Source organism: Xylocopa sonorina, chromosome 9 (assembly GCF_050948175.1).
Source record: "Xylocopa sonorina isolate GNS202 chromosome 9, iyXylSono1_principal, whole genome shotgun sequence".
In the NCBI taxonomy this organism is placed as follows: Eukaryota; Metazoa; Arthropoda; class Insecta; order Hymenoptera; family Apidae; genus Xylocopa; species Xylocopa sonorina.
Genome location: NC_135201.1, coordinates 11,480,302 through 11,496,062, shown reverse-complemented (window position 1 = coordinate 11,496,062; position 15,761 = coordinate 11,480,302). Strand labels below are relative to the sequence as shown.

At 47.4% G+C, this 15,761-nt stretch overlaps 1 protein-coding gene across 1 annotated transcript in view; it reads left to right on the top strand.

The window, feature by feature from the left end:
* Positions 1-12,105, top strand: part of Alpha-man-iib (alpha-Mannosidase class II b) — a 69,151-nt gene extending 57,046 nt beyond the window's left edge. The window contains exons 6-7 of the mRNA XM_076902044.1: positions 9,200-9,668; positions 9,757-12,105. Of these exons, the coding sequence (XP_076758159.1) occupies positions 9,200-9,668; positions 9,757-11,899 (2,612 nt within the window). The 3' untranslated portion in view covers positions 11,900-12,105. The remainder of the gene's footprint in view (positions 1-9,199; positions 9,669-9,756) is intronic.
* Positions 12,106-15,761: the final 3,656 nt, after the last annotated feature.

Here is a 15,761-nt window from a genome sequence, read left to right as displayed (position 1 = left end):
GCTAATCGACGCTTCGTCCACTGTTAGAATCGCAATCTTCCTCCGCGTTAACGTTGCGTTCTCAGACCACTGAGAGAGTCAGTGGCGATTTTAAAACGCGAACTCGAACGCAGCTACTTTCTCTCCACATTAAGTTCTCAGACCACTGAGAGAGTCAGTGGCGATTTTAAAACGCGAACTCGAACCCAGCTACTTTCTCTCCACATTAAGTTCTCAGACCACTGAGAGAGTCAGTGGCGATTTTAAAACGCGAACTCGAACGCAGCTAATCGGCTCGCATCGATCCAGGAAATCCCACCACCACCGGGTGTTTCGCGGTAACGTGTTGCGTTTTCAGCGTTGCATATTCACACGCGGGATATTTGCCGATATATCGACGCGTAATGCCCGCGAGCACGCGTATTGACCGTGTCTGGCTTTGAAATTTAACGTTCTAAGCGGCGAACCTGCCGCATACATATTCAACAGCCTAATAATTAGAAGTTAATGTAGCCTGGTTAGCGTCGTTCCAATGGGTCTGGCGTCGATTCTCCACCCATCCCCGTCGATTCGTCCTTGAATTAACTTGGACTCTCCCTGTTACTTTGTTAATTCACCAGCCTGTTCGCCGTTCGTTCGCAGCGTTCCACAGCGACGACAGCATCCGCGAGCGGATAAGCTCCACTCACGGTTGCGCTCTTCGAGTCTCGAACAAAGAACAGACCGGATGTGTGCTCGCAGGCTCGCGATAGAGGATCGAGAGGTCTCTCTCTGCTGGTATCCACTGGGCTCGGTGCAAATAACGCGGGATAAAAGCGTTTACGGTCGCGTGCTACCGCGCGCCAACGGTATTCCTTCGCCCTGGTTACCCTGGAGAACACACCAGCCTGGAAATATAGGGAAGCGCAATCGAAGGAAAGTCCTGTCGGCGATATTACACGCTCGAGATCTTCTCCACCGGCGGGGAATATCCTCGACGAAAGCTCTTCGCTCGTACAAAGCATGTAAGCCCGCCAGGATACACGGACCGCCTACCTCTGATCTCCACCCACCCCTCTTGGATTTTATCCGCCCTGTTTTCCTTTTTTTTTCTTCTCTTCGTTCTCTCTTCCGTCCCGTTTGCCAGCCTGAGTGCGCTGTTTCTCCAGTTCCACCAGTGAATCGATCTTAAGCTGAATCAAGGGACGAGGTTTTAATGTAGATTTCGAACCGTTCAGATACATTTCTTCTGGGCTGAGCGATTGGAGTTGTGGTTTGTGGAACTTTTGGAGGTAGATTAGGGTTGTTGATGGATCTCTCTTAAATATTAGAATCAAAGATTGAGGAAGAAGCTTCGAAGGGTTGCGTAGAATAATTTTGAAGGGAGGTTGAAGAGAAAAGGAGTAGATTAGGGGGGTATCCATGCATTCAATGTAGATTTCGAACGTTCAGATACATTTCTTTTGGGCTAAGCGATTGGAGTTGTGGTTTGTGGAACTTTTGGAGCTCGATTAGGGTTGTTGATGGATCTCTTTTAAATATCAGAATCAAAGATTGAGGATGAAGCTTCGAAGAGTTTCGTAGAATAATTTTGAAGGGAGGTTGAAGAGAAAAGGAGTAGATTAGGGGGGTATCCAGTTGGACGAGCCACTTCCTTTTTTTTCTTTTCATTCTCTCTTCCGTCCCGTTTGCCAGCCTGAGTGCACTGTTTCTCCAGTTCCACCAGTGAATCGATCTTAAGCTGAATCAAGGGACGAGGTTTTAATGTAGATTTCGAAAGTTCAGATACATTTCTTCTGAGCTGAGCGATTGGAGTTGTCGACTGTGGAACTTTTGGAGGTAGATTAGGGTTTTTGATGGATCTCACTTAAATATTAGAATCGAAGATTGACGGAAGAAGCATCGAAGGATCGCGCAGAATAATTTTGAAGGGCGGTTGAAGAGAAAAGGAGTAGATTAGGGGGGTATCCAGTTGGACGAGGCATGCAGGGGTGGCTCAAAGCGGCCGCGACAAACGACGAGCTGTTTTTCGAGCGGACAAGGGACATCCGTTTCACCCTCGCCAGGCACAAAGGAATCTCGCGACACTTTAATTCTCCCTGGAAGAAAGCTCGACGATTACTCTGGCAGAAACGCAATTAAGTCCGCTGTCGCTGGTTCTTTTCTCTTATTTTTTTTTCCAAACGCGATTTCTCTACTCTTTTTCTTTTTTCTCTCTCTCTCCATCCACCCACGTCGTTCGTACGCTCGTTCGAGAGTCACGGTTCGAGGCACGGTCAAAGAGAGGGGGCGAAAGCCGCGTTTCGAGATGATATTCCCACGGAAAAGGGAAAAGTTAATTATGAGTCGCCGCGGGGTAGTTTCGAAAGCGGTTGTAACGAGCTGTTCCGTCGCCGGATGACAGAACGTAATCTGATTAAGGGACCGGTTCGTTTGCGAGTTCGTCCGATCCTTTGAGACTCGCGCGACGTACAATCGCCTGGGAAAATAATTTAGATACCCGCGCTTGGGATCATAAAAAGCGTAACTCCAAGAGAATACCAAGATTTTATATTTCTCTGTTGCGTTAAAAAAAAAAAAAAATAAAGAACACACGCAACGCGTCTCTCTTTTCTTCTCGCGAGCGAACAGCATTTTCTACGGATTAAATCGCGATGCTATATTATCAGAGAGACGTGTCTATTACCAAGATTTTATATTTCTCTGTTGCGTTAAAAAAAAAAAAAAAAAGAACACATACAACGTGTCTCTTTTCCACTCGCCAGCGAACAGAATTTTCTACGGGTTAAATCGCGATGCTATATTATCAGAGAGACCTGTCTATTACCAAGATTTTATATTTCTCTGTTGCGTTGAAAAAAAAAAGAACACATACAACGTGTCTCTTTTCCACTCGCGAGCGAACAGAATTTTCTACGGGTTAAATCGCGATGCTGTGCTATCAGAGAGACGTGTATATTACGCGACGTGTCCAAACAACTCGGATCAGAAGCCAAGCTTAGCGCTCGCAGCGTGGATAAAACGGAATCGGCAGAGATTAGATTTTTCCAGTAGATTACGCGGCTGGAATTATACATTCCGCCGCGACAAATCCGAGCGTCACGGATCGTAAACGGATCAGGCTCGTAATTTACGAGCCACGAGCCCGTCTAATTCCGATCGCGGCCCTGTTCGATCAACGGAACGATTGATTTATCGTTACCCGACGCGAGGGGTCAATGGTTCGGACCAACGATAATAAACCGTCCCATTGTTCGACACCGGAAACCGGCAGATATGACCGGTAAACTAATTATCCCTCGCGAGCGGACCAATTTTCTCGTTGCAGGTGTAAAACCAACAGCTCGACGAACGATTATTGCCAAACCGTCCTCGAATCGATGCGATGCATTTCTAAATAGCTCGTCGAGGAAGATGACCAATTTTCTCGTTGCAGGTGTAAAACCAACAGCTCGACGAACAATTATTGCCAAACCGTCTTCGAATCGATGCGATGCATTTCTAAATAACTCGTCGAGGAAGATGACCAATTTTCTCGTTGCAGGTGTAAAACTAACAGCTCGACGAACGATTATTGCCAAACCGTCCTCGAATCGATGCGATGCATTTCTAAATAGCTCGTCGAGGAAGATCCTCGTGGCACTTCCGCTGTCTTCCGCGTGAGGGACCAATTCTGCTCGAGAACTTCGCGGAAACAGGACGCTAATGGCCGCAATTAAACGGAGATCGAGGCCTCGAGTCGGAGGATTAACCAGAAACCCGAGATCCTCTTGGTATCGACAATACCAGAAATCGAGATAACCGTGAGCCTCGCCTGCAACGCGCAGGAACGACGATAATAACCGGAAACGCGGCAGGACGAGTCCATTACTGGTTTAACCCAAAACAGGAGGCGAGTGTTTCGACCTGTGGCAATTAGCGTCGATTAACGAGCTCCTCTCTCGTTACACCTTCGATCTTCAACTTTCACTGCGCATCCTCGCGTCTTTCTTCGAAGAAGATGGCTTTGGTACCTCGCATGGAAAAGAGACTGGATGGACGAGTGTTTCGACCTGTGGAAATTAGCTTCGATTAACGAGCTCCTCTCTCGTTACACGACCACCTTCGATCTTCAACTCTCGCTGCGTATCCTCGCATCTTTCTTCGAAGAAGATGGTTTGCTTGGTACCTCGCATGGAAAAAAGACTGGATGGGCGAGTGTTTCGACCTGTAGAAATTAGCGTCGATTAACGAGCTTCTCTCTCGTTACACGACCACCTTCGATCTTCAACTCTCGCTGCATGTCTCTCTTCGAAGAAGATGGTTTGCTTGGTACCTCGCATGGAAAAGAGACTGGATGGACGAGTGTTTCGACCTGTGGAAATTAGCGTCGATTAACGAGCTTCTCTCTCGTTACACGACCACCTTCGATCTTCAACTTTCACTGCGCATCCTCGCGTCTTTCTTCGAAGAAGATGGCTTTTTGGTACCTCGCATGGAAAAGAGACTGGATGGGCGAGTGTTTCGACCTGTGGAAATTAACGTCGACTAACGAGCTTCTCTCTCGTTACACGACCACCTTCGATCTTCAACTCTCGCTGCATGTCTTTCTTCGAAGAAGATGGCTTTGGTACCTCGCATGGAAAAGAGACTGGATGGGCGAGTAATGGTCGCTGAAAGGTTCGAGAAAAGTCAGAGTATCCTCGAGGCTCGTAAAACGAGAGCAACAAGTGGCGCGAGCCGTATTTATTGTCCTTCCGTTCGCTCGACGCTCTTCCGGCTGACTAATGCGACGCCTCGACTACTAGACGGGTCTGTCAGTGGTAGAGGTCGACGCTCTATCGAACCGTCCAAGTAGTCACGGACCCTGCCGTGTCAGACGGCCGCTAGTGACGCGGCACGCTTTTACGTCGGACAGCTGAGGCGTTTTGTCGTTGAAACTCCGTTTTTGCTATCATAAATACGTTTACTTTCTTGTCGTTTCTGCTGCAAAATGTAACAATTGATCAAGTATGAAACTAGCATAATTTTTCCTATGTACAATTAATTTTTCTTGTTCTTGCAACTGTTACTGCGTTTTTGCTATCATAAATGCATTTACTTTCTTGTAGTTTCTGCTCGCAAAATGTAACAATTGATCAAGTGTGAGACTAGCGTAATTTTTCCTATGTAAAATTAATTTTTCTTATTCTTGCAACTGTTACTGCGTTTTTGCTATCATAAATGCATTTACTTTCTTGTAGTTTCTGCTCGCAAAATGTAACAATTGATCAAGTGTGAGACTAGCGTAATTTTTCTAAGTAAAATTAATTTTTGTTATTCTTGCAACTGTTACTGCACTTTTGCTGTCGCAAGTGCGTTTACTTTCTTGTCGTTTCTGCTCGCAAAATGTAGCCATAGATCAGGTATGAAATTAGCGTAATTTTTCCTATGTAAAATTGATTTTTGTTATTTTAGCAACTGTTTTTTTAGGCTGTCGTACGAAATGGAGGAAGGTGATTTTCTGTGATAGATCTGTTTCTATGTTTAACTGAGATCGGTTCGAGCGGAAGGGCGAGGGTGTCGATTGCCAGCGTGGAATTAGCTCCGCGGTAGTTTCCGCGAAAAGCCATACCCCTTTAGCGATGCTTGCCCAGGATGAAGTTGAAACTACGCGGGATTAAAGTCCAAGCACACTCTGGGAACGTTCGAGCGTCGATTCGTTATCCCTGTTCAATCCCCGTGCGCCTCGAAGGATCACGGATTCATTGCCCTAACTTTTCCCAACTTGTTTGTCGCCCGTCCACCTTCTTCTCTTTTCTTCGGCCACTTTTCACCTACAAACTTTACCACCTCTATTATTTCTCTCCTCCCTACCGTGGAAACAAATCCTGCCATTAGTCCAGCCGATTTTTTCCTCTCGATTTTCAAATTATTCATTGAACGACGTTCTTCACCCACTCTCAACAATTTCTCGTTTCTTGATTGAAAAAATTAATTGGAACATTCTGTAGAATTCGAGTCGATTTGCAAATTATTTAGTGGACAACGTTCTTCAGCCACTCTCGAGAATTTCTTGTTTCTGGATTGAAAAAAATTAGTTGAAATATTCTGTAGAATTCGAGTCGATTTTTAAATTATTTATTGGGCGACGTTCTTCAGCTACTCTTAACAATTTCTCGTTTCTCGATTATAAAAATTAGTTGGAATTTTCTGTAGAATTCGAGTCGATTTGCAAATTATTTAGTGGACAACGTTCTTCAGCCACTCTCGAGAATTTCTTGTTTCTGGATTGAAAAAAATTAGTTGAAATATTCTGTAGAATTCGAGTCGATTTTTAAATTATTTATTGGGCGACGTTCTTCAGCTACTCTTAACAATTTCTCATTTCTCGATTATAAAAATTAGTTGAAATTTTCTGTAGAATTCGAGTCGATTTTCAAATTATTTATTGGGCAACGTTCTTCACCTATCCTCAACAATATCTCGTTTCTTGATTAAAAAAATTAGTTGCAACATTCTGTAGAATTCGAGTCAATCTTTTCCCTCGATTTTCAAATTATTCATTGAACAACGTTTTTCACCCACTCTCAACAATTTCTCGTTTATCGATTAAAAAAATTAGTTGGAACATTCTGTGGAATTCGAGTCGATTTTTTCTCTGGATTTTCGAATTATTTATTGGACGACGTTCCTCAGCCACTCTCACCAATTTCTCGTTTGTGGATTGAAAAAATTAGTTGGAACATTCTGTGGAATTCGAGTTGACTTTTTCTCTGGATTTTCGAATTATTTATTGGACGACGTTCCTCAGCCACTCTCACCAATTTCTCGTTTGTGGATTGAAAAAATTAGTTGGAACATTCTGTAGAATTCTAATCGCCAACTTCGCACAGGGGCCCCCGCTGTTGATCGTGCGGCTATAGCACGTCCACGTTAACTCGCTTAATGCACACATGTCGTGTCTAATGAGTTATAACCAGTCGAGCACCGGCTGAGTGTAGTTTAATGGTTTGTTCGCTCGTATTAGTCCAACGCCACACCCTTCCATCGGCCCTCCGTCGTTTCCCCTTCAGCAACCCCTTCGATCCTTCGCCTCCGCGTCGTTTCTTCGCGCCACTGTTCACCACACTGACTTATCCAAACGTGTAGCCATCGAATAAAATTCGTTGCCTCTGTCAAGCAATCGTTCGTTACTCTCGTTCGATTCTCTTCTCGAACAAGTCCTCTGCATCCCCTCGACCTTGTTACGACAGTCTTGGTGCTCCAAACGGCACTTTGGGACGTCGAAATCGACGAAAACCGCGCGAGAGCGCGGAGGAACGCGGAATTCGTGGACGAAGCTGAGCTTCAGCGAGTAATTGACGCAATTTCCGCGGCCATCAACGTCGATGGCTCAGTGAATACGTATCGCATCGACTAACAGACTGGTAACAATCCGTGGTGGACGTTAATGCTCGCGAGAGGCACGCTCGAACGATCTCTCGAGCACTCCGCGAATCGAATGCACCTCTGCCCTCTCCACAGGATCTCTGGCGTCCTCGCGACACCGGACATTAGGAAACTGGAATTAGTTTCGACCCCTTGGAACGTTTAAGCACCCCCGCACCAGGTTATTCATTCCTCGAACGGCTGTGCAGCGCAGGGATTAAACTGCGGCTGGGTTCAACGCTTGAATCTCGTGACGTTTCCATTAATTTTCCGCAGCGAGCCGTTAAATTAAAGACAGGAGAAGGTAGACAGCAGGGTAGTAGTCCAACCCCTTTGTCGCGAGTCGAGGTAACGAAGCATCGATTAACAGCTGGATCGAAAGCGATTAAGGAACGAGGAAGAGAGAATTTCTTTCCACTGGTGCGTTAGGGTTTTGATAAGAAAATAGGGGGTGAATTGCGCGGGGTTGACGATTCCTGCGAGCAATGGTGGCCACAGAAGCCACGCTCTAGCGTCGAATTTGGTCAGCCACTAATAAAAGCGACCACTGCTGTCTCTGCCAGGTTTAAGTCGATTAATAACCACCGTTACTGTCTACAGTCTTTCAACCAGTCTCGACTCTCTCTCGACGTCGAATCGAACCGCGTGGACTCTTCCAACCGTGTCTTATCGTCTCCCTCGAGGAACTCCAACTGGGTAACCCAAATGTCTCCTCGACCCAATTCGCCTCTGCTAAATGTCTCGCTTATCTCCTATGGAACTTTCCTTACTGTCCTCTGTTTCAGTTTCGTCGTCGAACCTTGCGTTCCATTCGAGAAACGTGTCCAAAAGTGTGGTCTGAGATTCTCTGGATTAATCATAGAAATGATTTAGCTGGTGGTAAACTTGCGACACGATGGAGCAAATTGTATTGGTTGGTACCAAGGGTGTTACACGTGAGATTTGCGTATCGATAAATCGTCGATCGAGGAAGTAGCAGTCTCTATCCTGTGGCAACGGGTGTGGATTAACTGCACGCTGTTGGCCAGGGTCAAACTGGGCTTGTCTGACTGGCGAGGAATGCTCAGAGGGTGAGAACTGATAAATAGGCAGCGATTACAGCCACCGTGCGCTGCGACCAGCTATCGAAACGGTGCTCTGCTGTGAGAAATCGCGTCTGAATTAGCGGACGCTCTTAATGGACCACGGACTTGCGACCTGCACGATCGATCAGGTTCACTCAACGTCGACTCTGCTGATGGAAATGCCGTTTCGAGGTGTTGGTATCAGAGACAGAGCGTTAACGAGTACGCTCGCAGAGGATTGTCGAGCAGGAAGTGGAGGTTTCGTTTGGTTTGCTGTTCGAAGAACCGGCTGATGGATCGGTTGAGCGAATAAGAAGCGAGCAAGACACGGAAATTCCAAGCAATCCGCGCGAAAATATCCAGCCACGGTTTCTCCTTGTTCTCCAGCGGGGTATGGGTTTTTAAATGAGTCACGGGAGCGTTCACCGCGCCTGTAAGCGTCTGCGATCGCTGATACGGGTGAGAAGCTTCCAAAAGCGCGATTTCCTAGTCACTCTGAGAATTTAACGACCCCGCTGCCATCGATCCCTCAATTTACACGCACCGCGCGGCTCTCTGTCTCTCAATGAAAGCCTCAGAAGCCTCCAAAGATCCACCTAACCGTTCCTACGGTATTAAATGCACGCTCGGTTGCCTGCGTTCGATGCGACCCTAAAAACGATTATTTCTTGCCGTTGTGTGCGTGGAAATACACGCGTCTCTGCTTCTCCATTCACTTCTGCGCCATTCTTAATCGCGTCTTCAACGTCCTCTTCACGCTTGACACAATTTTTGTCGCTCGATTACAGGTCACCAATGGCTGAAGACGAACTTGGACGTGACGCCAGAGTCAGGATGGTCTGTGGATCCGTTTGGCCACGGTGGAACCATACCCTACCTGCTGAAAGCGTCAGGCGCTTCTGGCACGGTCATCCAGAGAATACACTACGCCTGGAAGCAATGGTTCGCCAAGAAACAGTACGGCGACTTCGTCTGGCTGCAACCGTGGGATCAGACTGGCAAAGCAGACATGCTCACTCACAATCAGCCGTTCGACATCTACAATATCAAGCACTCCTGCGGACCGCATCCTCATGTCTGTCTGAACTTCGACTTCCGGAAGATACGCGGCGAGTACACTGAATATTCAGTCAGAGCCGTGGAGATCACGCCCAACAACGTGAAGCAGATGGCTGAGCTGCTTCTGGAACAGTACTCCAGGACTGGGTCCCTGTTCACGCACAACGTCGTTCTTATGCCGCTTGGCGACGATTTTAGGTGAGATCCTTCAGTCTCGAACAGCTATTGTAGAGTAACAGGTCGCGAGCCTTTGCATTTGCGTAATTTCTATCGCTTTCTGGTTCAGGTACGATCACGCGATCGAGTGGGACCAACAGTACACCAACTACAAGATCCTGATGGACTACATCAACAGCAGAAAGGAGGAGTACAACGCGGAGATAGTGTTTGGCACGCCCAAAGACTACTTTCAAGAGATCAGAAAGCGTATAGAGAATTTCCCTACGCTGAAGGGGGACTTCTTCGTGTACTCTGATATATTCAGCGAGGGCAGACCAGCTTATTGGAGCGGATACTTCACTACTAGACCGTACATGAAGATCCTGGACCGTGAACTGGAGGCGAACCTTCGTTCAGCTGAGATCTTGTACACCATCGCGTTGAACGTAGCCAAACAGTCTGGCAAGGACTTCATGTTATACGAGACTTACTTTGAAAAATTAGTGAAGGCTAGAAGAAACTTGGGCCTGTTCCAGCACCACGACGCCATCACAGGCACATCCAAGTCTTTCGTCATGAAGGACTACGCGTTGAAATTGTTCGAGTCCATCTCAGATACGACCAGTTTGCAGAGCTTCGCCATTCAGTCGCTTGCTGGGACCGCCAGCAAGCCCAATTCCGTTTACGTTCTGGCTGAATCGGACAGAGACAGCTACGAGAAGCTGCCAAAGAAGATCCCAGTCGGAGTGAACGGGCAGGAGACGAAGAAAATAGTCCTGTTCAATCCCCTGGCTCAGCCCAGGCAGGAAGTGATCAGTCTGAAAGTCACGTCGTACAAGATCAGAGTGCTGGACCCGCAGAAGAACCCAATTCCGTATCAGATAGCACCAGTGATGAACGCCACCAGCATCACACACGACGTCTACGTGTTGCTGTTCGTGGTGGAGTTGAAACCGCTGGCAATAGCGACGTATCATCTTCAACAGATCGACAAGGTGCCCATGGAGGCCATCTCCACGGTCTACTGCAGCAGATGCGGGAAGGACAACGTGTTCCCCATAAAACCTATGCAGGTGGGGGACGTTCAGTTGGAGAATCAGAGGATGAAACTGTTGTTCGACGGTCAGACTGGCTTTCTGAAGAGGGTGACCAAGAAAGCTACTGGGAAGATCATGCAATGCGCCATACAATTCGCTGCCTATCCGTCCGCGCAGTTCCACAGCGGGGCCTACCTGTTCATGCCCGATCCAAACCTGAGGGACATCGACAAGGACGTGCTGGAGGCGTACACGCCTCATCAGAAGATTTACATCGTCAGCGGAAGCCTCAGCTCGAGGCTGACCGTCGAGTACGGGAAACTGTTGACCCATCACATGGCCATTTATCACAGAGACGACGGACTGGGTGATGCCATCTATCTGAGGAACATCGTGGACTTCGAGACGCCTCCAAAGAACCGCGAGACTGAGATGTTCATGCGACTGCAGACTGACATACTCAATGGAGACCCGCCAGAGTTCTACACTGACCTGAACGGTCACCAGATGATCAAGAGGACGAAGATAGAGAGGATTGGGATCGAGGGTAACTACTTTCCCATCACCACCATGGCCTACATAGAGGACACCAGCCACAGGCTCACTCTGCTCGTGAATCACTGCCAAGGAGCGGCCAGTTACCAGCCAGGATGGCTGGAAGTGATGCTAGACAGGAGAACCCTTTACGACGACTCGAGAGGCATGGGCGAGGGGCTCCTGGACAATCGTAGAACGGTCATCAAGCATTGGTTGTTGCTGGAGGACATCGCAGGAGAGAAGGATAAGTATTCGAAGCCCTCTCTGTTCGCCAATCACCTCAGCAACGCTCTCAACTATCCAGTGAACATTTTCGTGGTGGACGGGACCGAGAGCGACATAGTGATGGCACCAGAGGTCAGGCTACTGAGTCAGAGCTTCCCCTGCGATCTTCATCTGTTAAACCTGAGGACCAATCACGACCAGAAGCTGCCGCACTTCCCAGTGAACAGCGCCCTGATGGTGCTCCACAGACAGGGTTACAGTTGCTCCGTTGGCGTGGACGTGGCGTTGAAGCATTGCCCGCTGACGGACAGGATCAACCAGGGTACCTCGTTCTTCAGACTGGCCAGTCTGAACGTGACCAAGACCTCGTTGACGGGCACGAAGACGAAGCAGAGGCTGAAGGACGGCCTCCAAGAGGTCAGCCTGCAACCGATGGAAGTCGAGACGTTCAACGTGAACTTCGTCCAATGATCCTGAGCCCAACGGAAGCGTTTGCCTGCCTTCTGAACAGGACACTGCCCTGGCAGATGCTACCTCCTCGGGTCTTCGTGCGATCCGTTGAAATTGGAGACTGGTCGTACCGCGCGGATGGCGCTGGAACCGCGTACTTCTCGTCCCTTTCTTCTTCTCACCTTGCGTTCCATGGTCGAAGCCAGTGTACATACTTAGACGTGGCGATCTTGGCCGTGCCCGTACCAGTGTACATACACCAAACACCATACACTTGCTCACACCAGGCCCCTGCACACTGTTCGGTTCTTTGGTTCAGTTCTTCTGAATATGAGATTCTGATCCCAAGACAGAGGATCTTCTTTTGGAGGATGATGAGATCTTCTGATCCTAAGACAGAGGTAGGAAGGGAGAGTCGACGGAAGAAGAGAATTATAATACGGAACTCGCTGTCCTCTGACTTCGCGTATCGGTTGAGAAATCATTTTCCCCGTGCCCCTTCGATATCACCCTCGTCGACCTTTAGAAAACACATAGGAAACTAGTAATTGTTCGCGAGGCTCCTTGTCCATTCGCGAGACCGTTCAGACTCGCGACTTCGTCGCTCGATTCTGATATCCAGGCTCTCGTTCTTGAACGGATCGCGGATGGATATGGTGGCTCGTGAACGCGCCAAAACAGACTGACGATACAATCAAACGGTTAAAGTGCATTACAGCCTCGTAATGTGTACAAAGGTAGAGATTGAGCTCGCGTCAGGCGCACGGGAGCAACGTGGATTATGGTGAACAGGGTGCTCCTCTTAGCTTGATCGCCCGTGCACTATCGTTCTCGTGAGAATTATTGCCAGGGTATCGTCGATAGAGTCGAGAGCCAGTTTTCTATGATCGCAGATTCTGAGAACGATTAGAGAACTGCTCGCGCGATGGTGCTCGAGTTCAGCTTCCTCAGCTGTCGCGGACGTTGAAGACAAGCGGATCACCCTGTGCGATACTATAAATAATATATTATATTGTACATATCAAAAGCAGAAGTTTACCCTAGACCGTGTATTGTGATAGCGTGAGATATATAATGTAAATGGTATACACCTATTTTCATATGCAGAACGTTTTACGAGGGGACTCTCTCTTCCTTCTCCTCGTGCAAGGAAACTCGAACGAAAGAGAATGCGTTCGCGACTCCGTTCGCGGCTTTTGTAACGCTCTTCCAATTCTGGCGAGGACACGATTCAGTTGAGCCTGATGGCTGACGAGGAGTACGTATTTTTTACTTTTGCTAAAGCGTGATCCGGCTGGTAGAGACGAAAAGATCCGCTGTACGACGGGCTCGTGTAAATAGTAGATTAATTAGCGGGACAGGAAGCGTCGTACGGGTTCCTGCGTCACTTTCTTCGAGCCTGACGCGTTATCGCGACGTGTACCATTGAGCCACGAACAGGGACAGGCCCATATTTCTCTTTTTATATCCGTGACTTTCTTTCGAGCACGTCCGTCTAGGCAACTAATCAGCCCTGAATCGACAGGGCAAACTATTCTTTTAAGGGTACGAATCGTGTATTCGATATTTCCAAGGGCATCTAAGTAGAGTACCACGGATCAGCGTGTCTGAGATAAGTTTCTAAAGTAACAGATCATTTTGTATTTATTAATTTTTAGTCAGTTACGTTCCGCAGGGTATCCCAGGCGTTTCTTTCAGTTTCACTGATAATCCTGAAGCCTCTTGGAGAGAAGACACCAATTAGAAACGGTTTCACCGACCCAGGTCATCAGCAGGGAACTTTCATCTCACTGCCAACACTGTTTTCCAAGAGGATCCTCATTGCCAGACGATGCAACGCGGCTCTGTGCATCCGCAATCGAGCTCCTCGTTCTTTTCTCTCTCTCTCTCTCTTTTTCTCTTTAACGACGTAAATAAGAAGATCGTCGGTGAAACGGCCAGAACCAATCGAAAGGAAGCACCCTGGTCTCTCCGTTTCGAAATTTCATTCTCTCTCTCTCTCACCCTCTCTCTCTCGCTTTTATTCCAGCGAGCATTTCATAGAGGAACTAAAATGCAACTTCTCAAGTTCCTCCGGGTATTGGAAAATCATTAGCCGCAGAGTCTGCTCTTCAAGCGCGTCGATGCCCATTCTTTGAGCGGATTAGAACACAGAATCGCTGGCTGTTAGGCAACCACCTGTCTCTCCGATCCCAAAACCCGAGGGAATTCACGTTGCAACGCAGGTGAACTCGAGATCCAAAGTGGGAACAGGGGCTAGCGACGAAGACGTTTGAAATGAGCGGTCGTCGGGGATCCGTAACTGTCCTTGTAACGATACTGTAACATACTTACGTGTTTTGTGCTGTCTCTAGAGAAGAAAAGTCTATATTAAAGATGGTATATGTATACATACGCGACACGACGCGCGTATATAGAGATATATTTGAGAATCGCTGGGGCCGTCCGGCTGCGAGCGGGCCCAGTGGACGAGGACAATTACACGCCACGATATTCCTTATGTTACGATGTAATATTATATTTATTGAATAAAAAATAGTAACTGACGTATTTTAATTAAGAGCGTCGAGCTGGATTCTTCCTGCGTCCTCCCTCGAGGGACCATCCTGAGTCAGTGGACGCATCTTCTGCGGACCAGTCCCAACAGTAGACGGTATCCTTCTTCGATGAACCATACATCGTTCTTTTACATAGGTTCTGCTGTTGTACGAGTGAAGAAGAGGAGGAAAAGAACTGTTTGAGCTGAGGAAATTTTGTGAAACAAGATTGGCAGCGTCGCGTTCGAATCAGAGCTTCTGAGAGGAGGAACCAAGCTTCAATTTCTCTGACGAACAGTGTGGAATCTGTGCGAATGAAGTATTACACTGTATTCGAAGTGTGATTGATATTGCGCGCGATTCAGCTGGTTGAAATAACTGTTTCAGTAACGTGGACGCAGGATGAGGAAACGGTTTGAGACGAGGCGTAGAGCTGGTGGACAACTGGTGATGGCAAATCGATGGAACGACGCCCCTGTTGTCGAATATCTGGGCTAAGCTTTAATCGATACGATTCCTTGACATGATTCACGTTAACGAGGCAGCGCGGTATCAAATGATGTGCTGATAAACGCGCCACGACGCCTGTTCTTTGTCCGTGGCAGAGAGAAAAGGATCATTTGCTGGGAGCTGAAGAGTTATTTGCGTTCTCTTTGGCCTGTCTTCGCTTCAGCAGCTTCGAGACACTCAGAAACCCTGAATATAACTTGAGAAACTTATTTATTTAATTAAGCAAAACAATTGACCAGTAATAATTGCTGTATACCAATTAAATCCCAGGTGAGCAACCTCTGTGATGGATAAAATAGCTCAGACGAGTCTTGCAAGAAGAAGAAACCTGATACGCTTGCGATAACGGCCTGTATCGCGACTCGAAGAACCAACAGCGTGTTCCAGTCGTTAATTAAGAAAATCTGGCGAGGAAGACGGCATCCAGAGCCCAATGGGAAGGTCACTGAGAGGAAAAGAAGTTCATATTAAGAGTGTCACGTCCACAATCGTGTCTGACGAGCCTCGAATGGAAAGTTTGGTGAAAAGGAAATCGAATCGATTGTAATTAAAAGTTGCAGAACGAGAAGTGGCGTCTGTTAGTCGTTTCTGGCCTCGAATTTCCGTTCTTCTCTGGCCAAGGATTCCTCAGACACCTCACAGATGAACAAGTTCCCCAAATTACTTTAGTACTTCATTATGGCGCATATAACTGGATGTTTGTCAATTATAATTTAACGATCGGACGATAGTAGGAAATTAGATTGTAATGTGAATTAATTCAAGTCTCTACGTACTAAGGACACAGAGGTAAAGCTTGAGATAAGTTAATGATGACACTGAAGAGTCTGATGGTG